This window comes from Petromyzon marinus, chromosome 17, assembly GCF_048934315.1.
Source record: "Petromyzon marinus isolate PM22_M1 ecotype Great Lakes invasive population chromosome 17, UKy_Petmar_22M1.pri1.0, whole genome shotgun sequence".
Classification (NCBI taxonomy): domain Eukaryota; kingdom Metazoa; phylum Chordata; class Hyperoartia; order Petromyzontiformes; family Petromyzontidae; genus Petromyzon; species Petromyzon marinus.
In genome coordinates this window covers 21,766,509-21,791,810 of record NC_133683.1, presented here as the reverse complement: position 1 = coordinate 21,791,810, position 25,302 = coordinate 21,766,509, and the positions used below count along the sequence as shown (strand labels likewise).

At 42.7% G+C, this 25,302-nt stretch overlaps 1 protein-coding gene across 1 annotated transcript in view; it reads left to right on the top strand.

Moving 5' to 3' along the window:
- The first annotated feature begins 5,586 nt into the window (after window positions 1-5,586).
- Window positions 5,587-25,302, top strand: part of LOC116943167 (mitogen-activated protein kinase kinase kinase kinase 5-like) — an 81,773-nt gene continuing 62,057 nt past the window's right edge. The window contains exon 1 of the mRNA XM_032955773.2: window positions 5,587-5,922. Within this exon, the coding sequence (XP_032811664.2) occupies window positions 5,815-5,922 (108 nt within the window). The 5' untranslated portion in view covers window positions 5,587-5,814. The remainder of the gene's footprint in view (window positions 5,923-25,302) is intronic.

Sequence of the window (25,302 nt, the reverse complement as noted above, 5' to 3'; positions counted from 1 at the left end):
CAAAACGCTGTTTGTGGCTTGTTCCCCAAAAAAATACACCTGGATAAACTCTTTTATAGCTGTTTTAAAATTAATCGGGCCTGCTGATAACTACTCTGAGTTTCTTCCTTTTTAAAGAACCCTTTTAGGCTAAATATGATCTGTATGGGCTATTATTGCCCCCTACATGGCTATGAATATGTTAAATTATCTTTAAGTAAAGGCATAACTGCATCACTTTACGATCGTTGAGACATATTGAAAGGTACCTAATAAGTGCAAATTATTGCACAATATAAGGCAGCTGCGAACCAATTATATATGGTTTCACTTTCATTAAGAATCATCAGGATAGCAAAGCCTTGTTATTATACTCTTGGAAATTGATTCCTCATACCCTATGGGTTGGTGCAATGCGATAAGAATTCAGCGAGTTCCATTCCCGGCTATGGTGAGCATCAGTGGTGAGTGATATCATAACCCCCCCCCGCCCCCCACTTGGCCTTCATTAAGCCACCATGACCAGTCTGGTGAAGTATGCTAAAACAACTCCCATGACTGGCGTGGGGGATCCTTCATCCAGCATTGGATTAATACGGGAATGCAAATTCAATGAATACCGTATTAGAGCCATACAACTAAATAGGGAATTAACAGCCCAACATCTGTTAAAGTGGATGTCTCGAACTGACCAACGAGTTTGAAGCTCTATCAACGATAACACACATGCAGGGATTCTGAATTGCTTGTCGGCATGCATTTGTCTGGGAATGTACAATGTATATTGTTTAAACGCAGTTGCTGGACAACAAACGGCGCCGTCAACGTTGCAAGTGATAGAGTCAGCACGTTTTACTGAATTGAGGAAGATTGAAAGAGCTGGGGAACAGGCAACGTCGAGCATTTTTGTTGTTGTTGTGACCTGCAGTGTGGTGAGTGAGTGGGTGAGTGGGTACGTGAGTGAATGAGTGAATGAGTGGGTGAGTGTGTTGTTGTTGTGACCTGCAGTGTGGTGAGTGAGTGGGTGAGTGGGTACGTGAGTGAATGAGTGAGTGGGTGAGTGTGTTGTTGTTGTGACCTGCAGTGTGGTGAGTGAGTGGGTGAGTGGGTACGTGAGTGAATGAGTGAATGAGTGGGTGAGTGTGTTGTTGTTGTGACCTGCAGTGTGGTGAGTGAATGAGTGAGTGGGTACGTGAGTTAATGAGTGGGTGAGTGTTGTTGTTGTGACCTGCAGTGTGGTGAGTGAGTGAGTGGGTACGTGAGTGAATGAGTGAGTGGGTGAGTGTGTTGTTGTTGTGACCTGCAGTGTGGTGAGTGAGTGGGTGAGTGGGTACGTGAGTGAATGAGTGAGTGAGTGGGTGAGTGTGTTGTTGTTGTGACCTGCAGTGTGGTGAGTGAGTGGGTGAGTGGGTACGTGAGTGAATGAGTGAGTGGGTGAGTGTGTTGTTGTTGTTGTGACCTGCAGTGTGGTGAGTGAGTGGGTGAGTGGGTACGTGAGTGAATGAGTGGGTGAGTGAGTGTGTTGTTGTTGTGACCTGCAGTGTGGTGAGTGATTGGGTGAGTGGGTACGTGAGTGAATGAGTGAGTGGGTGAGTGTGTTGTTGTTGTTGTGACCTGCAGTGTGGTGAATGAGTGAGTGGGTGAGTGTGTTGTTGTTGTGGCCTTCAGTGTGGTGAGTGAGTGGGTGAGTGGGTACGTGAGTGAATGAGTGAATGAGTGAGTGTGTTGTTGTTGTGACCTGCAGTGTGGTGAGTGAGTGGGTGAGTGGGTACGTGAGTGAATGAGTGAGTGGGTACGTGAGTGAATGAGTGGGTGAGTGTGCTGTTGTTGTGACCTGCAGTGTGGTGAGTGAGTGATTGGGTGAGTGGGTACGTGAGTGAATGAGTGAGTGGGTGAGTGTGTTGTTGTTGTGACCTGCAGTGTGGTGAGTGAGTGGGTGAGTGGGTACGTGAGTGAATGAGTGAGTGGGTGAGTGTGTTGTTGTTGTGACCTGCAGTGTGGTGAGTGAGTGGGTACGTGAGTGAATGAGTGAGTGAGTATGTTGTTGTTGTGACCTGCAGTGTGGTGAGTGAGTGGGTGAGTGGGTACGTGAGTGAATGAGTGAGTGAGTGGGTGAGTGTGTTGTTGTTGTGGCCTGCAGTGTGGTGAGTGAGTGGGTGAGTGGGTACGTGAGTGAATGAGTGAGTGGGTACGTGAGTGAATGAGTGGGTGAGTGTGTTGTTGTTGTGACCTGCAGTGTGGTGAATGAGTGAGTGGGTGAGTGTGTTGTTGTTGTGGCCTGCAGTGTGGTGAGTGAGTGGGTGAGTGGGTACGTGAGTGAATGAGTGAGTGTGTTGTTGTTGTGACCTGCAGTGTGGTGAGTGAGTGGGTGAGTGGGTACGTGAGTGAATGAGTGAGTGAGTGTGTTGTTGTTGTGACCTGCAGTGTGGTGAGTGAGTGGGTAGGTGAGTGAATGAGTGAGTGTGTTGTTGTTGTGACCTGCAGTGTGGTGAGTGAGTGGGTGAGTGGGTACGTGAGTGAATGAGTGAGTGTGTTGTTGTTGTGACCTGCAGTGTGGTGAGTGAGTGGGTGAGTGGGTACGTGAGTGAATGAGTGAGTGGGTGTGTTGTTGTTGTGACCTGCAGTGTGGTGAGTGGGTACGTGAGTGAATGAGTGGGTGAGTGTGTTGTTGTTATGACCTGCAGTGTGGTGAGTGAGTGGGTGAGTGGGTACGTGAGTGAATGAGTGAGTGAGTGTGTTGTTGTTGTGACCTGCAGTGTGGTGAGTGAGTGGGTGAGTGGGTACGTGAGTGAATGAGTGAGTGGGTGTGTTGTTGTTGTGACCTGCAGTGTGGTGAGTGGGTACGTGAGTGAATGAGTGGGTGAGTGTGTTGTTGTTATGACCTGCAGTGTGGTGAGTGAGTGGGTGAGTGGGTACGTGAGTGAATGAGTGAGTGGGTGAGTGTGTTGTTGTTGTGACCTGCAGTGTGGTGAGTGAGTGGGTGAGTGGGTACGTGAGTGAATGAGTGAGTGGGCGAGTGTGTTGTTGTTGTGGCCTGCAGTGTGGTGGTTGAACAGAGTGTGGATGAGACAAATAGTCAGTCTGGTAGTTCTCAGCATGGGTGGAGGAATCGGTGAGTGAAACTCACGCGAACGGTAACCACTGTAGTAGCTATAGAAGAGTGATACGGGGGGGAGGGGGGGGACTGACCGCAGGTGAGCGAAGTGACTGCAGTGAATCAGTAAGTGCTGGAACATCAATCAACCTGACCACATTAGGTTGAATTATTTACGTGGCAATTTAATTTTGTAGAGAACATGCGCAGGTTAGATTCATTATATTGATCGTTGAGATAAGTAAGTGGCCTTGGGCAGGACACGTTACTATGGCACCTTTCGACGTGAAGTTTACATCTATTGCAGAGCTTTGGTCAAACTAACTAACCCACATGGCGTGGAAGAGGCCTTCATCTAGCAGTGGATTGACAAACACCCGCAATTCCATTGCCTTAAAACTTGTCCTTTGTTACGCTTCCTTTTACATCACAATGCATTGCTAAGCTGTCTGTTCTTTGACTTGCAGTTAGCATTCGGCATATGTCCTCGTCTGTTTACATACTATTGTAGTCCAATAGTCACCCTCAATCTAACTTGTTAATGGGTTTGTAACTTAATTTGACTCTGAATGTTTTTTTTAATGTAACATGTTTATTGTTCTGTGCATCCACTGTTTTATATTTATTTTGTCACGTGGTTATTTTTGCTGCTGCTTTCTGTTCGCTTGCTTGTGGGGCCGTCCGGAGTTTTTCATGCGATTTGTTTTGACGTTTCGGTGACCCAGGTGATGATTCTAATTGAGACCTCATCCTCTTCGTTTGAATTCTCGCATGGTTATACAAAATAACGTTTTTTTGTACTTTAACCTGACACGTTCACTCAATGACGTTGACATTATTATTATTTATTTCGTGGTGGTGACGACGCCGCTGCACAAACAGCGACAAAATCATCAGCACGTAGGCAACGTTTCGTGTAAGGGCCCCTATGAATAGCCAAAGATGAAGGCCATTATTTATGAATTCTTTACTTGCATGATATATGTAAAGTATTAATGTATGTGCTATGGAGAAGGTCCATTGCCCGAAACGTCGCCTATTATATTTTTTTCCATTTGAAGGCCACAGTGTTATTGACGGATGTTGACTTTTAGCGTTATTTGTGCTGTTGCATATATTTGTTAATTGTTAAGGGGCCGTCCATAAATGACGTCACGCACCTGGGGGGGGGTCAGCCATTTGTGACGAGGGGGGGGGGTGAGAAATGTGACGTCACATCAAAATGCGCAACTTTAAATAGAGACAACACGTTCTACTTAATTAAATAGACTTTTAATAAATGTTTTCTCCTACAACATCAGAGTGCAGTTTCAGTTTCATTTATTTTGGTATAGCCCTGTGAGCCATTCGGCTCTTGAATCGGGTGCAACCGCAACATACAAAAACATGAACAAGAAAACATCTTAAAGTGACTATGTGACTGTGTAAAACAGAAAATCCAGGAAAAAAACATCAAAATATTCCTGAAATAGCACCGTACACCAACGCTGTGTGCAAAAAATCCCAGTGGGATGCAAGTCAAACAACAACAACCACAAGACAACTAAGATTTAGGCCATCAGTCTAACTCCGTACTACAATAAACATGGCCAAACCAAAAAAACTTTTCGAAATCACAAAAAATAAAGCCATAAATGCAACGTAACAGTGATCATAGGGACTGTGACCGAATTTTTTACAATAAACTACACAAATAACACGTAACACCAAACCCTAGAGCCACAGCTGGCTGTGCATGAGTCGCCACTCCACAACAACAGGAGCATCAGTCTGACTGCCACGGTGCTCCGTTGTTTTGTATCGCTCTTTGTTGTAACGTCCTGCACACATCTGTGAGGAAAGAGCATCACAGTTTGACAGGCAGTAGGTAGGTTTAGCCATAAAAGAGAACCCGTAAGTACAAATGTTGACGACGTCGCGGGGCTACAAACGCACCCTGCGCGCTAGTAGCGACTTGTTGGCGCGTTCTGTCGACGTGACAACCCCAAACTATCTTCTTTGGTTCTATTGGGTAAAGTCACCACGTAGAATGAGAATAAGATAATAAAATAACACAATAAAATTCTCACGACGTTTCGGCCACAACGCAAGCGGCCGTCTTCAGGTGTAAAGGTACAGACAGTTCTGTACCTGAAGACGGCCGCTTGCGTTGTGGCCGAAACGTCGTGAGAATGTTATCGTGTTATTTTATTATTTTATTATCATTCTACGTGATGACTTTACCGAAAGAACCAAAGAAGATGAATCCTTGCAGTCACGAAAGCTTCAAATCGAAACCCCAAACTGATTGGCTGTGTCGGGTGGTGGCGGGTTTAACGGCACATTTATATATTTATATAGTCACGTGATCTAACCCCCTCCCCCCCCCATTATGTAAAGAGCTTCACAGCTCATCAAGATTCCCCACCACCAACCCAGCCGCGCGAAATAAATAAACCCGGAATATGCAAATGACCGCATAACACGTGACGCTGGGTGACCACGCCCCGTTGCCCGCCACCCCCCCGCGGGGGACGGAAGTGACGTCAGGAACACTTTAACAAAGTTGGTGGCGCTCGACGCTCGGCTGGGGACGTGCGGCGGCGTCTTTTTTTTATTTTCTCGCTCCCCTCCCGCGCGTTAAGCTATCGAACAAGAGGCAGCGAGCAAATAACAAACAACGACGCACGGGACTACGAAGCGTTCGTGTTGTTGTGTGTGAGCGAAAAAGAAAAGATCTGTAAAGTAAAAAAAAATTAAATATGACGTCGAAGGTGTCTGGGAGTTTGGAAATATCGAAGAAGAATCCGCACGATGACTTCGAGCTCATTCAGAGAGTTGGCAGCGGCACCTACGGGGACGTGTACAAGGTGCGTACCGTCATGGGCGACAAAGCGCTTCAGAGCTTTTCGGATTCGTCCGCTGTACGCGCACATTGCGATTGTGTCGCGCAGCGAGCGGCTTTGCTGGTGCCACCGCTGCTGTGCTACTGCTGCTGTTCGTGTTGTTGCCGGCGTCCTCCCGATTACCACGGTTGGCTACGTACGCACTTGCGCGAAAGAAGTTGAACCTAAGTGTTGTTACAGTGGTTACAGTCACCGGTGTCGTTAGCTGCGTTGGGTGTTGTGCGCGCGCACTGCAGCGTTGCGACTCTTATAATCAGCCACGAACGGCGCTGCTGTTAACAACTACAGGTGTGGGATGGGGGGCGCTTACTGTGTGTCCTTAGAGTAACTTTGATATCGTTATTATCGTTAAGTGTCACAGCTGCGTTGTCGTTACCGCAAGCTGTTGTGATTGTTGTGAACGCGACAGTGTCACTTGCTTGGGTATTTCGAGCCTTACAATAATTAGAAGTTGTACAGAAAATGCTTGGGTGGTGATGATGATGACCCATTGGCGGTGGTGAACAAGTATCAAAAAAATGAAGACATTTGCGAATAATAACATTGCATTTATATCCTGTAAACGATATAATACGACTAGTTATGGTTAATGTTAGAATAACTGCACTACTGCATGGCCAATAAAGTGTTCGTACTGTACCGTGTTGTCGCTCTCCGCAATGACTGCTGTTAAAATTGCTTTATAACGAGCGCGGTGTGGCCGTTAAGAGCACTGCAGTTCCTCACGATACAAACAATGTTACATCTATACAATACTTATGTTATAACTACTGTACAGTACATTGTTATACGGTATTATAGTTACTATTGTAACTGCGGCAGTGTTCCGTACTGCACCGTGATTCGCCATTCCACTTTAACTTATATCCGCTGAGGTGTTGTAGTTACAGTAGTTGTTACTATTGTAACGACTTTGATATCGGTATGATAGCCAAAGTGCGTGTTATACTAACTGCAGTGTAATTAATCAATTTATTATTTTATTCTCATTCTACGTGACTTTACCGAAAGAACCAAAGAAGATGAGTAATACTGCTATATGGTACTACTGTTATAGCTGCAGTAGGATGCTCCTATTATAGTTATAGGCACGTTTAGGATAGTCCCAGTATGGCTGTTACAAGCACTGCAAATGTACCTGTTTTAGAGCTCTAATGTGTTATGATTACATTTACTGTTCAAAGAACTGCAGTATAATCACTACGGTATATCCAGGACAACCACTATATTGTTAATGTCGTATCTACAGGGCACTTGATGTATTATAATTCTAAATATTTTCTATAACAATACAGTATAGCTATCCTAACAACTGCAGTATTACTGTTATGACTACATTACACTATTACTTTTAACCCTATACTATTATCACTAGTGTATTACACAACATGTATTACAGCTTAAATCATAACTACTGCAATGTAATTTATTATAACCAATACAACACTAATCATAGCTACAGTATTAACATGATTGTTACACATGTAACGACATTGTTTCTGTTGTAAAGTAATTGTACCATTTTTAAAAAGTCACCGTTCTAAAAGTACAATTACAGTGTTGTGGTTTTCCCGAGGTTTTAATTTGCCGAGTGTTGGGTTTCATGAACCTAACGTGAAATATGAACGAATCCTGCACAGAATGTTACATCGCTTCTAAAACCTTTGTTAGTCAGAGACGACTTGTCAGTGGGCCACTTCTCCTCACAAGGAAATCGGGAAATCCAAGGGCTGTTTGACCTCGACTATGCAGCACTGCAAGATGGAAATATGGAAGGGACGACAATTGCGTGAGACTTGCTGCTATTGCTGGCATGGGGACAACGTTTAAAACCCGATACCTCTCGGTGTAGGGCACCGTAAGAAGTAGAGTAAGAACACACCTTCAAGGTCAGGTCTTGGCTGCTTGAACTTGAGGTATCCGACAGAGCTGCCTCCACATTTTAAGGAGCACAAAAGAGGGCATGTTGACCCCCCCCCCATGGAATGTACGATCCCTTGTCAATCCACCGTGTAAATTTATAGGGGGTTTGTTGACGATATTCCACTGTGCACCTTTCTCTGTGTGGTTGTTTTGAAGGCGGTAGGTCTAAGGACCGGTTGAAATTTTACCCCCCCCCCCCCACTTAGTCACGGCCAGGATTAAATTCATGTCGATGAGTTCAGAGTACAGTGTACCGCCTTAGAATCGCCACCACCACCATAACAATTTGTATTTACATTACCACCCACTCCATCCTGTAAAAGAGTGGGTACTACATTGGTGGTTTTCTTTGGCGGATGTAAGTACTGGACAACATCAAAAATCCGATTGTGTGGAGGTTGATATGTGACACGAACAGAGATATTCGAACGCATAGAAAATTCCAGTTACATCATGTACATATATTGTTATATAGGCATTGGTCTCATTCCACCATAAGCCAATCTCAGCATTGTGCAAAGTCGAGGTCAAACGGCCCTTAGGTTGTTTTTCTAATGGGTAAACAGTTTAATAAAGGTTTTATGAGTGTAGCAATGAACCTGTGCAGTATTTGGTATTTTAAAAGTTACGTTCGTGCAACTCATGATTTTACCTCGGGAAAGAAAAGTGCTGCACTCTACAATTGGAAAGGTGATTTTTTTTAAAAGTTATAATCTGTTTACTGATTATATAAAGTTTTTTTTAAAACAACGTAACAATCCCGTGTTTCGTGTGTCAAAAGGAAATGCACTTACATTTCCTTTTCTTTGAACGACCATGTATTATGTTGATTTAACCTCTGAAATTTTAGCACTGTGCTTGTGTGGCTTTTGGCACGATATGTCTCCACTTGACCCTCATTAACCGCAATTAATTGCTGACATGGTCTTTTTACCATTCTTTTTTTTTGGGGGGGGGGGGGATACGTCTTGACTTTTTAAAAATGAAAGTAAGCATTAAGCCTTATCAAGCCCTGCATCCTGCACAACGGTAAGATGATTACACGCAGGAAAATTAGTAACATGGCTTTACTGGTGCCTGCCTACATTTTGTAATAGGTTTACCGTACAGTAAAACACGTTCCAGGAAATCCACCGTGATGAATGCCATCGTGTGAAAAGTTTCCTTAATTAACTCGGTACTCCTGGTTGAAGGTTGGCTTTTGAAGGCATTGTTAGTGAGTTGTCGATTAAAAAATGTCGTTTGAATGATCCATCACTTGGTTTACTGAAGGGCGCTCATCAGAATACAATCTAATTTGGTTCCTACCTGGCTGAATAAAGGACTTGTGGTAAAATGTGTTAAAATAGAGGACATCATTAAAATAAAAAAAACTTTGAAATTGATTGCCACCTTATTAACCCTTGTCAGCGACTTTAATGAGGAACAAATGTGTTTCCTGTTTTGGAAAGAGTGATAACAATGGAACAAACAAGCCCAGCTCTGAGGGCTTATTCACCACATCGCCTTAGAGCAAGCCATTTGCCCGTCTCCAAAAAATTATCAGTTGTGCCGAGGAGATAGATCCTGGAGGGATTTCAGGTTATTGATGTGATTCCTCAGAGAGAACGTGGCTCTGCTCACTTGAGTGGGATCTGCAATGGAGTAAGAATGTTCATAAGCCTCTTTGTAATAGGCTTTTATTCTACCTTATACCTGCCGCATCGTCTTATGTTGTTGTTAACGTGCTGGATGTGTTCTTTCGCGAGTCCTTTTTGGCATATCAGCAAAAGTTTCAGAATCCCTCAAGACTGCCATATACGTGTTACGTGTGTATTATACTGTGCATGTGTGTGTCTTAGTTTGCAATTTACCCTCAAGGCGTTATGTTGTTTTGTGTTGCCAATTGAATAATAGGTATGGGGCCTCGGTTGTTTGCCTTCAGCTACTTTGAGCACTGTACAATGCCAGGTTTTACTGTGAGCTCCAAGCACATTATGCCATAGTTGTTGAATGGCTGAGGTGCATTAGCTCATTCGAATAGCTTTGGTCCAACTGGATGATCAAATTCACCTATTGTCGCTCAACTTGATGTCATGTCTCTCACATAGCACACGTTGAGATGTGTAGCCTCTTTTAGTGTGCATGTTACACAGGCCTGTAACATGCACACTAGTATGCCCAGATTACCTACATGGGTATTAAGCAAGTGATTCTTCTTTTCAGGCGTTGTTCACAAGCAACTCCAGAAGTTGTGGGTTTGTAATTCCAGTAAACAACACTGTGAGGAAGTGTGATACGGCTTCACAATTAAGCGTTCTTGTGATATCAAACTGAACTATTTAAAGGTTTACAGTCGCATTTGGTACGAGCGTTAAAGAAAATGCAGGAAGAATGAGTGCAGTGATTTTACACGTTGCTCTTGGTAAACTCGTTCTGCTTGTGTGTGGCAAAGTATTGTTGCCTAAGTTGACCTTAAAATCACGAATGTAAACATTTTTAGCAGTAGTAGTCTTACATTTTTTTACTATGCTGCCAAACATTACAGTGCGCTCTGCTGTATAGAAGTACTGTATTATGTTATGGCTCATTACGTGCACCGCTGTCTTCCCGTTCAACCTCTTCTGACACTTCAACCCGGGCACCACTCTTAAATCAACCTACCCGTTCAAACAAGACAAGTTCCGGCAAATCGGGCCACCACCTTGTTTGTATGTGTTGTTAGCAGCCGGCAGGCCAGTCGGTTAAGGTTCTTCCCGAGTGCAGAGAAGTGTGTTGTGAATTGGTTTCCAGGTGGGCTTTATTTCCGCAAGTCTCGGGGTCAACGCATGGGTTTGTCGGTTTAAAATGTTTTTTTCTCACGGGGAAGTACCTTTTCTCAATTGTGCCTGGCTGGAAATGTTGAGAATTTGCTGTCTGAATCCAATTAGTATGTTTTTAAAATATCCAACCCATGAGCTGTCGCTTTGAACATTTCTTCGCAAGAGTTAAGCTCTTGACTTTTGCTGGGGTTGTGGCCAGATTTTGCCGCTTGCTAAAATGTAATGCTCTGCCCTCCACCCCCAGAACAGCAGATAGGGGGCTCTTTGTGTGCCGAATAGTTTGTAGCTAAATGGGGTTGCACTGTGTGTATAAATGAGCTCAATAATATACTGATTGGGTGAGTGGGGGGTATAAAAGCCTCCATGTGGTTTTGTTGGGTGCAGCACATTTCTTTAATGTTTGCTATACAACTTAATAAAAGCGTCTCTCACTAATAGTTTTTTTTTTCTTATAATGTCAGCATTGTTAGACAAGCATAAAACCGGTTCACACATGCAAATGTTTTTTGGTGTACCACAGACGGCCAATTATTTTATTTTGCACACAAACTCTCCTGAAATACTGTAGACCCTTACTCTCCGATTTGGGTTTGGCCCAACTGAGCTATTTCTTTCACCTACCTTATTTCGTGTGCTTGAGCCCCTTCATCTGGATGTTATACGGTGATGCCTCGGCCTACACATGTTGTTATTTATTTTTGATAATAATGATAAATGAAATGTCATATGGACTTTTGTCTATCCACTGTTGGATGTAGGCATCCCCAACAACGCCGGGTCGATTGGTTGGTGGGAGTTTGTGATGGGAGTTGATTGGGTGTTTTGCCACTGATGCTGAGATAAGGAAATTAACTGAGGCTGCGGGTTCCGTTGTGTACTGAGCCTGACTGTCCGTCCCACTTGCATGCCTTCTATTATTCATGTAAAATGTGGCCTCTTCTATATTGCACAACCATCCACACACACAGCACAAGTGAATAACAACTGAGGCACAAATACTGCCGCTGTGTTCACAATGGCGTTCGAGACCATTGGAATGTTGCGATCAAATGCAGAGCAACATTCTGTCGTTAGTGACGCGCTCACATTTTTAGTTGCCGCACAAACGCTTTCGCGACTGCCCGCACGGGCTGATTGATAGCAGGTCAACATTGGGGCCATCCTGACCTCTCGTTGCCTTGAAGCTGCTCTGAATAAGACAATGGCACTGTACAGGGGGGGGGGAGAAGCAGAGGGATTATAGGCAGCACCAATAAAATATCTCCAAACACGCTAACTTGTTATCGTGAGAAACTACTTGCCTTTGTCAGTAATTACTGTTGTTGCGTGTTCCTTATTCTCGTAGTCAATTTCAGTTGTGTTTAATAATTGCCCTTTGCTTGAGATGTTAAGGGTTATGCAACATATCAGGCTGACTAAATGTCAGCAAGTGGTATGTTGATTTAATCGGCAGACGCATCGGCTCACTTTAAACAGGATACTTTTAAATGTCTTTAAGAGCGTTATGATCAGCTCTAAGGATATTGTTTATAAAGTTGTTACATGTGGTAGCACCCTGTATTTAAAATTTACTCTTGTTGTAGAACTGTAGTTTTTAGTTATGGCATAAAATCAACAAAATTAAAGTCCGTTTCAAGTTTTTAAATTGTCATCGGCCATGATCAACCCACTGCTGGATGAAGGCCTTCACAAGCGATTGTAATCTCGACCAGCTCTGCGATGCAACAATCCATCCACACGAGCTGATTTCTTAATTCTCTCTCTGTGGTCGATGTCTCTCAGACGTGTCGTCTCCTTTGGCTGCCACTCTGTCGTTAGTCTCGAACACTAGTCACTACTTGTCCTGCCAAAGCCCTCTTTTGTAATTCATGATACATGTTCTGCCAATTCCCACTGTTTCTATGATGTAAAATTTGCATATGTTCTATAATTCATGTGCTATTCTTTGTATTTCTAAGTGTCACTGTAAGCATGGTCCTCTCCCTGCTTTAGTATATGTTCTATGTCCATGTTACTGAACCAAATCTTATAATGGTTAATATACACGTATTCAAAACTATCTTTTTAAGGTCCATTAATATGTTCCTTTTTATGAGAGTTTGTTTTTCAAAATCCTCCAATTTCCTCCTATCCGGTTTATTTTGTTCATCATGTTGGTGTTTGTTTCACCTTCTATAATGGCCCTACGTACAAATTCTGACGTCTTTTCCAGTTTAGTCCCTTGCAAGAGATATCTGAAATTGTTTTGCAGACTTTTTGAACCAAAATTCGGGTTTCCTGTACTCTTATTTATTTTAAGACGCTTTTTTTCAAGATCCTTTATCAACTTATTCTATCATTTCCTGTAGGTCATTGCATTTGCCGCAAAAAAAATACCCCACAACAACGCTTATCCAAATAACGTGAACAGTTGAATATTGTAAAATGAAGCAATTGGCGGGACCCCGGGGTCCCATCACTGCCCCGGGGTGGGAAAAACCGCGTAGCGACACGAGTCTTGCCTTACCGACAACAAAAACTAGTGGTCAATCGATTGGCCTCGTCGAGAGCTACTCGGGGCACTAAGTTTCGTAAAAAGTTGAAAAATTACATGAACACGTTAAATTCACTGCCTGGGGGGCGGCGGGCTCGCCTTGGCAAAGAAGCTGAGGATCGACGGCTGACCGGAGGGCGTCGTCGCCGCGCGCGACTGCGGCGGACGCCCCCCGGGCTTGCGTTTTGCCGGTGGGGTGGTGCCCATCGTGTCGATCGCCGCCTGCTGCTGGCGCTTGTTGGTGCCAGTCTGGGTGGGCGGCGCGTTGCTGTCGGGGTCACGAGTGGGCGGACTGATGAATAATAATCATTGACCTGATTTTTGCGGGACCCCGGGATCCCGCCAAATGATTCAAATGTATACAGTTACTGTATTTGCCCTTGTGTAATGTCGATTCCGCCGGCAAAAGCGGTGATAACGCTGCTGTTTGGTATTTAAATCGGAGTACGGTTGGCTACGTACGGTGCGAAAGAAGTTGAATGTACACGTACATAGATGAAGCAGGATTCCACAATTTAATGGGGAGATGTAGCTGCTAATATAGAGAACAGCCAGCTGTGTCCGAGCAAAGTGTGCAGACTGATAAGTGTGACTGTCATTGTGGGAGAGATATCACTTATCGTTGCACCATATGCAGCTATAACGAGAGTCAGATCGGTTTGCAGCTGCCCTAATTTTGCAGGATCAAGTATAGTTCAGAATAGTATTAGGAAGTTGAGCTGGCCTGGTAAGCACAAGATTATGACTGTGTTAGAAAGTATTATTCCAAGGAATTTTATTAACGATGGGAGTAATAAGCCAAAAACGTGTGTCGTTATTTGAAACTAAGGCAGGTTTTTGATTAAGTAATCGTAATTTTAGAAAATAAAGGTTGTATGCCACACAGTCTTATACTTATAGTCCTTAGAAGTTGGCTAATTGTCAATTGCATTAGACTATGAAAGCGGAGCTTTGACATGCCTGTTCTGTCTGGAATGGATTAATTATAATCCAGAAAAGTGCATTATGATGAATAACTTGTTCTTTTTCTCTTCATTAACGATAACTGTTGCAGAAAGTGCAGTGAATCTACGCTAAATTAAACCGAAGACTAACTAATTGGGCCGACTTTCCTTGAACTTCTGAGAAAAGATTGCATCATCATCAGCGTCAACCACACCCAATCTACCACCGAGAACATTCCACCTAAAACTCGCATTATAATCTCCAGCTATATCCTACTGCAGTCTCTTCTATATCTAAAGTACACATGACCTGAAAGTAACGACGTCGATAAAGTGAACCACTCGTCTGCACTCCGTCGATGGAATAATGATTATCGCAGAACTACACGAACTTTCACCTGAAGCCTTCAGACATCGATGTTGGATTTCAGCTCCTGAAGATATTGCCATACGCAACAACAGAATACAATGCTCTGAAATGATCACTCCACCTCCAATGTGGTTGTCCTTTAACTTGTTGTGCCCATTAGGCGGCAAGTCCACGACTAGTTTTGTAAAAACGTTAAATTATTGTCCCTCTCAGCACGTGTCTTGTCGATGAACATGTGTTAGTCTTGGTAGGGAGTTTATCTGATGCATGTTCACTGTCCATCTTATGTTTTTAAATAATTACAAGCAACGTAATCTAATATCCTTAGTCATAGGTGCATGGTGCATAGTGTTGTGTAATTGTTTAAATTGTTTGAGATAATTAACCTTTTGGTAATGGAAAGTTAAATATGATCAATATATTTAATTCTGACATTCTTTTTTAGGAAGTTGTGGTTGGTGTATAACTGCTGAGGAAAGGAATGTTTAGTTGGGTATTTATTGACTCGAGTTTGACTGCGTATTGTCCCTGAATATACCGATATATAATACTAGTATTTTTCTGCGCATTAAATGTTCACACGTAATAGAAAATAATAATTTTGAATGCTATGGAGTCTTAGTATGATATGCATCACTTGACAATGTACAGGAACACCCATTTATATCATATAATTACTGTGGACCAGACTTTCTACAGTGACATAGCTCACATGACAGTGAAATATGGGAAAAAATTGAGTTAAAATTAGATAAAATATATAAAACCAAATACTTCTATCCGATTGGACGTGTAAATAACCATCCTAGAGTTGGAAATGTAATTCGTGTTTGTGAGTCTCAGGTTTTCTGTCGGTTTCTGTCTAAATGTAGGTTTAGATGACAATTACAATCGAGGTGGTACTAGGGAAATGTTGACACTGCAGGGGAATGTCTTATTTTCTGCGGTGGCTGAAAACAAATCAAGACCATCATACATGGAAATCGTAAGCCGACGTCTTCAACAAATCGTAAGATGTTAAGCATATCTTCATCGGGCAGTTTTTTTTGTTGTCGTTCAGCCCAATCATTGTTTGCAAAGTCCCTTCTGAAAAAGAAGCGAATGGCTCACTGGGCCTCACCTAGTAAGATAAAATAATTGTTTTAGTTTTATTTGTATATATTTTTTAAGTGATTTTGTTTACCTTGCCTATAATTTTCACTCCCAACGTGTTTTTGTATTGTTTGTTGTTTTAACGTTATGACATGCCCCTTAGTGGACATATGTGAAAAAGAGATTTATAGCTCATCGGATATTCCTCCGGTATGAGTAAAGATTCTGGTTGTGATACAAAGCTTGCTGTCGAATGTAAACTACAGTACTTGCCTGCGTTGGCACAAAATCCATTGCAAGTGGCCAATGTACGTGTGGACAGTCATTACCCTCCCCTCTCCCCCACACTTGTCTCACCAACTCCCACTCGTGGATCTTCATTAGACAAAGTGGCTGCAACAGCACGCCCAATGCCCTCTTAAGAGTCAAGAGTGGACGATAGTGATACTGTACCGCCCGAGTGGTCACCTGTGGCTCCACTCGTCTCAGAGACGTTTTTTGCAAAGTTTGTGAATGCTTATAATGGAATCCCCTCGGAATGCGCCACATATGATCGTAACTTGGAAGCCTAAGCGTTGTTGAGCGTGGATAGCGCTTGAATGGGTGACCACCGTGCGCAAACAGTTTGTCAGAAGCTTGCAGGGCCTACACGAAGGGCAGCAGACAACAGTGTAGCAATGGCCATTGCTGCACTGTACTTTTGTGCTCCCACTCCTGTGCCCTATGCCATCACGAATGCGCACTGCCGAACAAGCTTGGTGAAGTGGCGTCAAATAACCCCCATGACCTGCATGGTATGGGAAGGCGATCATCCAGCAATGGGTTGACAAAGGGCTGTACATGGGTATTGAATGTGCAGACATGCCGGACGGTTGTGTTAAGTTCATCGGAAGAGGACACAATGAGCTTGCATGCATGTTTTTAGGGTTGATTGTTGAAATTGGAGTGCGAGGTTCTTACACAACATGTGTACCGGCATTGTTTTGCTTTCTAAGCAAAGGGGATTAAACTACATTCAACACGGCAGGATAGATGTCGTGTCTCTATGTCTCCCTGGTTGGGATTGTGTCATCTGTCATTTAGCGTGCTTTGTATGAGCCCAACAATTTTTTGCGCACTGCTGTTCATGGTGCGACACAATGAAACTGACCACGTTATTCGAGAGAGATCAAGAGAGATCTTGAATAACGTGTCACTTGTCAACTGAAAAGGTGAACGTTGAGCAACCTTACTTAAATGACTATAATCATGCTTTACGGATGATGTTGGTAATATAGTTACCTCCAAATCCACCCACCAATGTTTTACCGAAAAGCCTATATCGGAATTTACAAAGTATTTTTGTCTGCTGCGCATGATATAGTTATATCATGGTGCAGATTTTAACGGCAATGAAAGCAAAATATTTTGGCTGTGCCTGGTTTGGTCATTGCAGACAAACACTTATGGGTTTACACATTAGAACCAAAGTATAATTTAGCACAGTTTTGACATCATATCCTCAAGGCCCAAGCAATACTTTATGTCGGCTTTTGGTGAAGACATCACTTTATTACTTAAGTTTATTTCAGTGCTTTTTATATTTTCTTATCTTGATAATGTAACAATATAATGTTCACGTGGAATGTTATATGCACCGTGTGTAGGTGCTAGAGAGATTGTTAGATGGCAGGAGCGCGAGAGATTGTGACAGCTTTGGGATGCTTTCATCCAGCAGTAGATCGGTCATGGCTGCTGGTGTTGATATCAATGATTAGTTTTGCTAATATCTACAAGAAAGGCCATGTTTGACTAATTTGACTCTACATTGTTGGATACAATCTGACCTTTAACTTAAGCACTAATAATAATTCACATTTATCAACACAGTATAAACTACCTTTAGTTGATAAATTGTTTATCTAGTAGTCTGTGTAAATAAATAACTTTGTCAGACTTAGCTTAAATTTCACTTTAAAAAATCACATTTAAAGGCTGCTGTTATTTTTGGAATGCCTGCAGAAACTGTGAAAGAAGGAAAAAAAGGATAAACTGTACCTGAAAGGACAGCTGTTATTATGCTAAAACTCAAAATAACTCAAATAGTCCAACCAACGCTTTTGTTTTTACATCTTGGCAAACTGTAACCGATAAATGTCAATGTGACCACTGGTCACCTTTTTAGGCTTTTAGGGTCAGTGGAAGCCTTTTCCGTTTGCAGCCAATGTTTTAATGGAAAAATTTAGACAGACGCCATCCAGGCATCCACTTTACGCCCGTCGTTATGGAAGAGGTATGTGGATGACACGTTTGTCATCTGGCCACATGGTCGACCGGCTCTGAACCAATCCCTCAACCACGTAAATTCCATACACCCAGCCATCAAATTCACCATGGAAGTGAAAAAGGATGGCAAGCTACCTTTCTTGGATGTCCTAATCAAAAAGAGACCAGATGGCTAAATGAGCCATTCTGTCTACAGGAAAGCAACCCATACTGATGCCTACCTGAAACCTGATTCCCACCACCATCCATCCCAGAAGAATTCCTTAATCAAAACTCTTCACCATAGAGCTCAATGTATCCCTGACCATGAACACCTAACCGGTGAACTCAAACACGTACACCAAGCTCTCAGGGTGAATGCATATTCTGATTACACAATCCGGAAAGCCATCACCAGAACCGTGAGGAAGGAGCCATCTGAGGATCCAATCAAAACCATCGCCTTGCCATACATAGCAGGGGTAACCAAAATATTTTCCAAAATCATGAACAAACACAAGATCCAGGTCCGATTTAACACGGTACATAAAATTTGTGATCTGATCCCATCTGTGAAGGACAAGATCCCTGACATGCAGTATCCTGGCGTCTACAAACTAAGCTGTGTCTGCGGCAGTAGTTACATTGGGGAAACTAAGCGACATGTCTCTGACCGTGTTCGTGAACATAAGGCAGATCTGAAACACGGTAGGACCAATACCTCGGCCATGGCTGATCATTGTTTTAATGCGGTAGGCTCACACGAAATATATTTCTCGAAGATGATGGTTCTTTGCAAACCCACTGGCTATCAACAAAGATTCGTTCATGAAGCCATCCATATATACAGACACAGACACAATTTCAACCGAGAAGATGGGCACAAAGTTTTCAATCATTGGAAGGATGTGATCAACCAGTTTAAGTCATGACTGGCTGTGATGTTCCCATCCTGCCACCTTCCGATGTTATTTGTTATTTTCGGCTGTTCGATTTTACATTAACAGGTTAAATTTCTCACACCAACACCGCCACCTCCGCGTGCCGACCTTGATGTGGCGGCGGCTCTGCGATCTCACATTAACATGCTAATCTCTCACATTTACATGCTAATCTCTCACATTAACATGCTAATCTCTCACATTGACATGCTAATCTCTCACATTAACATAGCCACCTCAGCGCGTTCACCGTGGAGGCCGCTCTCCGATCTTACATTAACATGCTAATTTTTACCTGGCAGCCCTTTAATTGGTGGAAACCCACCACCAGCGCCGTCATTGACCATCACTTACATTAACATTATCTGCCCCGCCCATGCTGCTGACACTTGGGCTACGCCAATTTTAAACCTTTATAAACAGTTTGCCTTTAGAGGCTAACCCCCTTTTCCTGATGACGACCGCTTGTGTTGCGATCGAAACGTTGTGGTTTTTATTTTTCTGATTTTTTTCTATTTACGTGACTTTACCGAAAGAACCAAAGAATATGAATTCCTGCAGTCACGAAAGTTTTAAGTCAAAATCTTCCCCATTAAGTTGAGCTCGGTCCAAAAAAAGAAAATAAGCAACAGTCGCGGGACATTGAGAATTGTAAGAATGTGGGCTGGGTTTCGTTCTCCGTAGTGCTCTGGAATATTGACAACAGATGTCAGCATTGGCTACTGAAGCCAGTAAGCATTTAACAAATAAGCTCGAGTGATGGGGGGGGGGGTCATGTTTGAAGTAATTTAGTGCTGTTTTGCATGTAGTGTCTTTTGGCTAATAGTCAAATTTCATTGCGTTGTTTCACGTGATTTGAAGATAAAAAAATAACACGTACATATGGTGGAAGTTTCATCTTTCACGAATGTGTCTGACACTGGGAAAGAATTGACTGATACATTTAGTATAATATATTCGCTATGCAAATGTGGGTTTTGATTATTTCGTTTGTATGTCCCCTTCCTGTGCTCGCAGTACTTGCCCCAACAGTCTAAGGTTATACAGGGGATCTTTGTCTTTGTTTGTATATGTATGTATACAGAAGTTTTTTCGCACCATACGTAGCCAACTGTGCTCATCGGAGGTACAGAATGGCCATGTTGGTTGATTGAACGTTCTTGGTTTTCAAGCACAGTGGCTTTGTCTGTTATTCTTCCTCTGCTTTATCGCATAAAGAAGCACGCCAATGTACTGAGGGTGTATGTCTCAATACTATACTCAGAATACTTGTATTTCAGTGTACCTTAGTAACAGTAAACCTATGTTTTGGTGATATTGCGTTGACGTGGTGCACAAGCAGAAATTATATAAATAAATAAAACAATACATTCGTTATTAACACCACCTTAGGTGACGTTTCAGGCAATGTCCCTTCTTCCTAATATCATAAATAGAGGCCAGAGAGAGTGGGGATTACAATTTGAGACCACCTTTTACACAATGGGGCCTGATGAGAATTAAATGTGAAACATGTTTTCTGTTGATCAGTTTTTAAATTGGTACCGTATATGAATACAACTGTTCATTGCCATTATCCTTGAGCTTTAGGCGACTGATTTAATATTATTCAAATGTTTATGCTACAGAGGTAAACAGTGGATTGACATGTGTGCTGATGAAAGCAAGTTATCTGCTTTATAGCTTTTCTAAGTTGACTTTACTTTGATAATGCATTTCCCACCCTTGGGGCAACATATCCAAAGTTCAAAATAGTCTTCTGTGAGCATCAGTTGACTCTGGTCCACTCTGGACAGCTTACACATTAACCAATAATTTACATTCACCTGTCAAACATATGTCTTCTCATGAAACTCAAATAAGATACTTGACTCACTACGAGGCACGGAACTGATCGCCCCTTCACGATTAATTTAACTTTCGATCTTAGAGGTCGCCATTCGATTGAAATATCGGTTATTTTTGTAGCATTGTGATATATTATAAAAACTGCTATTCGCTGCCTGTGTAACATTTACAAACCACACGTGTGCTGCGAGCAGAATAATTGATTTTAAATGAATCGATGCGTCATCACTCCCCTTACTCATCTTTAAACGAGACGCTGTCAAACAGGTTAGAGACAGTGTCTAAAGGCCGCTGATGAAAAGCAGAGCCAAAAATATTGTTTTGCACTTAGAAGCATGTAAGGCGTCATTAGTTGCATCACCGTTGGAGGTCACTTGTTTTTCCTACATACGGTTTGCATCTCTGTACACTTGCAGGGCATACAGGCAGGTGGAGGCAGTAAATTATCACACTTGACCACAGTATCCACACGACTTGTTGATGTCCGACTGAATGATGCAATGTGGTGTATCGCCGGAAGTCGACCCCAACCAACGCGGCCCCATCTTTCTTTGTTGCCGCACATCGCTTCGCCATCAATTCGCCGCGATGCCAGGAATCTCTACAAACGGCCCTCGCTGCTTTTTGTGGGCACGTCAAGCCCCTTTTTGGACCCAAGCGCTTAACCGTCAACAATGCAACTTCCACCCGGATGATGCTTGGACAGCCCAATGGAGTTCATGAGAATTCGCACACACACTTCATGAAAGACCCGATGCAGACGATCTCTTGCTTCGATTTTCCGTCAAGTTTATGGGCCGTGACCCTAAAAGCACATATGCACAAACCATGGCAGATGCGGATTCTTGATGCACAATTGAAAAAATAAATTCCTAGTGAGACTGGTCACCCAGAACAGACCATGTAATATACAACTACTCATTGCCTGATTTACATATACCATGTATGCAGCACAGCGATAAACTTGGCTACTCCTGATGCAATTATCTGGCTCAACCACAACATCACTGTAAAATTATAGTTGTGTATGTACATCAACATCAGCCATACGAAGAAGACCACTGTAGACTTGGATTATAAGTCCAAGCAATGGCTGTGAGCACAATAGCCCAGTAATTCAAGAAGTAATACTGAACAATTGTTATTTTACCAAGTGAGGCCCACTGAGCTATATATCTTTTTCAGAAGCAACCTGGCATCATATGATAGCTCAACGAAGTGGCTCATCACGTACATAGCAGACAGTTACTCCAAACACATGTTTCTAGATGTGGAGGGAAAACCGGAGGACCTGCCACCGGGGGAGATAGACATGCAAGTTCCAAATGTGTACAGGCGTCATGGTCGGGAACTAACCCAGGACCTCCTGTATACCACGTGCAGTAGTGAACAGCTCGCCACCGTGGTGAGATGGCGCAGGCCGGTGGCTTGGAGAAAGTATTGTGTGTGGTGAATGACTCATGGCCAGCCCCTTTGCAGTATGGTCGGCTGTGGAGAATTTTCCTGGTGTGGGGTATCCCTTCATTTGACGCCAATGCAGCCCCACACAGGTCGCATACAGTGCTCTTGATTGTTTGGCATGCTTGCCTGTTGCTCTGCTTGGATTTGCATTTGTCCTTATTTGTGTGTCTCATCCATCCATCTCTCTTTCTGCCTCATGGCAGATTAACTGTCTGCACTCCTGCCAAGAAGAATATCCTTCACCATTGTTTCTGCTAATTTTAATATCTGCATGGCCAATTAAACTTTCATGTAAGCTTCGTCGTATTTAATTCTTCTTCTATGAAAAGGGAGAATAGTTTGGGCCGTGCTTTCATCGGGGGTTATTAAGTTTTTAAGAATCACCGATAAGCCTGCATGGGCTGTACATTAGAACCCAACAGAAAAAGTTGGGGGCATTCCACCGTTATACAGCACGTAAATGACGCCCCTTTCTTGACAATATGGGGGTTGCATTTACTTCAAAAGTTGAGTATATATTTTACGACTGTTTTATATTTTGAAGCGCACACACTTGGCCACGTCAATTCGTGAATATATCGGTACTTTTCTAAAATTGAAGTTTACAGAATGTGAGATTATCCGTGCAGTTATGAAAAGCCTTTTTTATCGTGCTCTTCTCCCTGTGATACCAGTTAAAACCCATTTGTTTATTTTTATTGTCACTATAGTTGAGTGAACTGCATTTTGAGAACATTGTGTTTTTTGCATTTAAATTTGCATAACTCATATAATTATGAACCTCAGCATTCCCCTTTCTGTGCAACAATCCTAATTCTGTGGCATTGCAATGAGGTACAGGACTTGCAGGATATTCCAATATACAGCAAATTGCTCTTGGCCATTAACTGACTCTTTCCAAAATGGGTGAAGACATACTTAGTCATGTATGAAAACTGTGCGACTGAGACTATGTAAGTTCATTAGGGGAAGCAATATGAAAAATGGTTAAAAACCACCCACGGCTCCCAGGTTGTTGGTCACTAAAGTGCACATAAATGGCTTTGTGCACACACTCGTGAATGCCGACAAGAGCGTTTTATGTGCAGGGGCTATCTTTGTGTCTATGTTTTTTGTAAGTTCGACAGCTTGTAACGATTTAAAACTTGGCCTATCCTCTGTGGCATCAACATTTACCACTTTCACCTGTGGCTGTGTGGGGAGGTACAGTGGTTTGCGCTCCAGTCATGAAGATCAGGGGGATGGCAATACATCGGCTAGTCAATTGAATAATGATAATGAAATATGACGATACACAACCTTGTTTTGTGATATTTTTATCTGTACATTTTGTACGCATTTTGTCCGCATGACCTTGCCTTCAGCCACTTGATGCTGCTAAAATAATTTTTATGTAAAAAATAATCTAGCAGTTGGATGTGTTGAATCGCAACAAATAACGACACCGCAAGGGGGCTAATATGTACATCCTTACTAGCGAAATGCTGCAGCCTTTTTGGCAATCTGCTGCTGGTTAAGGACTTTCCCATGCCCCGTTGGTCCTGGGGGTTATTTGAATTTGACTATACTTCGCCACGTTGGCCATTGCTTAGTCACGGTGAAAGCAGAGAGCATAGACATCGCACCAGAGTACAAAACAACAATGCATTTTCTTTGCCGCCCTATGCCGCTTGCGTCCTATCTCCGCAGCAACCTAAACCACCTGTTTAACGTGTGCTGCTCACGTGCAAGCACCCGTCCAATTTCAATTTTGCTTCGCTCCTGGGATTTGGTTATTTGTGATTCGTTGCCAATTTTAGCTCGTGGTAATTGCTCTCTTCCTCTGTGAAGGCCTGGGACCTTGTGGCCTACTCGCACACATCCCGTGACATTCCTTGTAAGAGTTCAGCCATCGTCTGCTGCGTTTCACGATCAGATTTTGCCGACAATGCCTCGTTGCATTTACAGACGAACCGCTCATGAGTGGGATCATGTCCCCTCGGTCACACACTGTGCATGTAGTTTAACAATGGTAAACAAGCTAATCATGCGTAAGACAACCGTATTATAATTGAGTGTTTAATGTTCTCTCAGTGTACATTAAACCATGAATAATGCATTAAGTTAGATTTAAAGATACGTTGTAGATATACGTTGGGTATATTACCTTGGGTCACAAGTCTAACTTTTGTACTTTATTTGTAGGTGCAATATTAGACTAAAAATAAACCTTGAGGTTTAGAGTGCGTCTGTTGGAGACCATAAAATTGCAAGGCTTTATCATACTGATGTTACATTGATTAATTAAACAATTAAGTGCCAAATACAATGTAGAAAAAGAATCGCACATCTTGGAAATGTATGCACTGATCAAACATGTTTGCACTTATTTGTTGGGGTGCAATGGTGTAAACATTTAGCTTGTGAACATGCAGGTTGCACAATGTGTCAATGTTGTGCCGCATATATGTACTGGCTATGCATGTGTATGTAAGAGTGTATTATGGTGAACAAATTTTAAGCCAATGTCATAATTATTTTATTTACTTTCGTTTTCTTCAATCGGACACTGCACCAACACCAACCACTGGGGCCTTGACTTGCCGGTTGTTATAGTATTATTTTTACTTGCGAGAGGCGGAGTGCAATTTATTGAAAGAGTTTGCAGGATTACAGTGTTTATATCAATAGCTTTGTGCAGTGTGGCACTTTTGAGTCATGTATTCCTTGTAAAGAAGCACAGCATTTTACCACAAAGCGATTAATAATGGGACCATATAAGCATGCGATGGGATATAATACGTCTTCAGGAATACAATGCCTGTTTCTATACCATTTCTACGTTACAATACCTTGTATGCAAATCGATACTGGGGCTTATTCCAGCAAGCTTTGCATTCATGCGTGGGTCTTTTACCTTCATATATTCACGCTTATTTCTTGTGTGCTGGACATAGGCTTCTGGGACAGGTCTGTTGCACACACACACAATGCGACTGCCATTATCAAATTTCGATTTTTGCGTGATAGACCCTGTGAAAGCACTTGCCTTGTTGCTGTACTAAAAGTAACTGTATTAATATGCTCCTGGCATTTCATACATATGCTTGTTCCTATGACCAAGTCATCCACAATGTGCCCGATGTCATCAGGTCTCAGAAGCTAAGCAGGCTTGGGTCTGAATAGTGCTTAGATGATTGCCCATTAT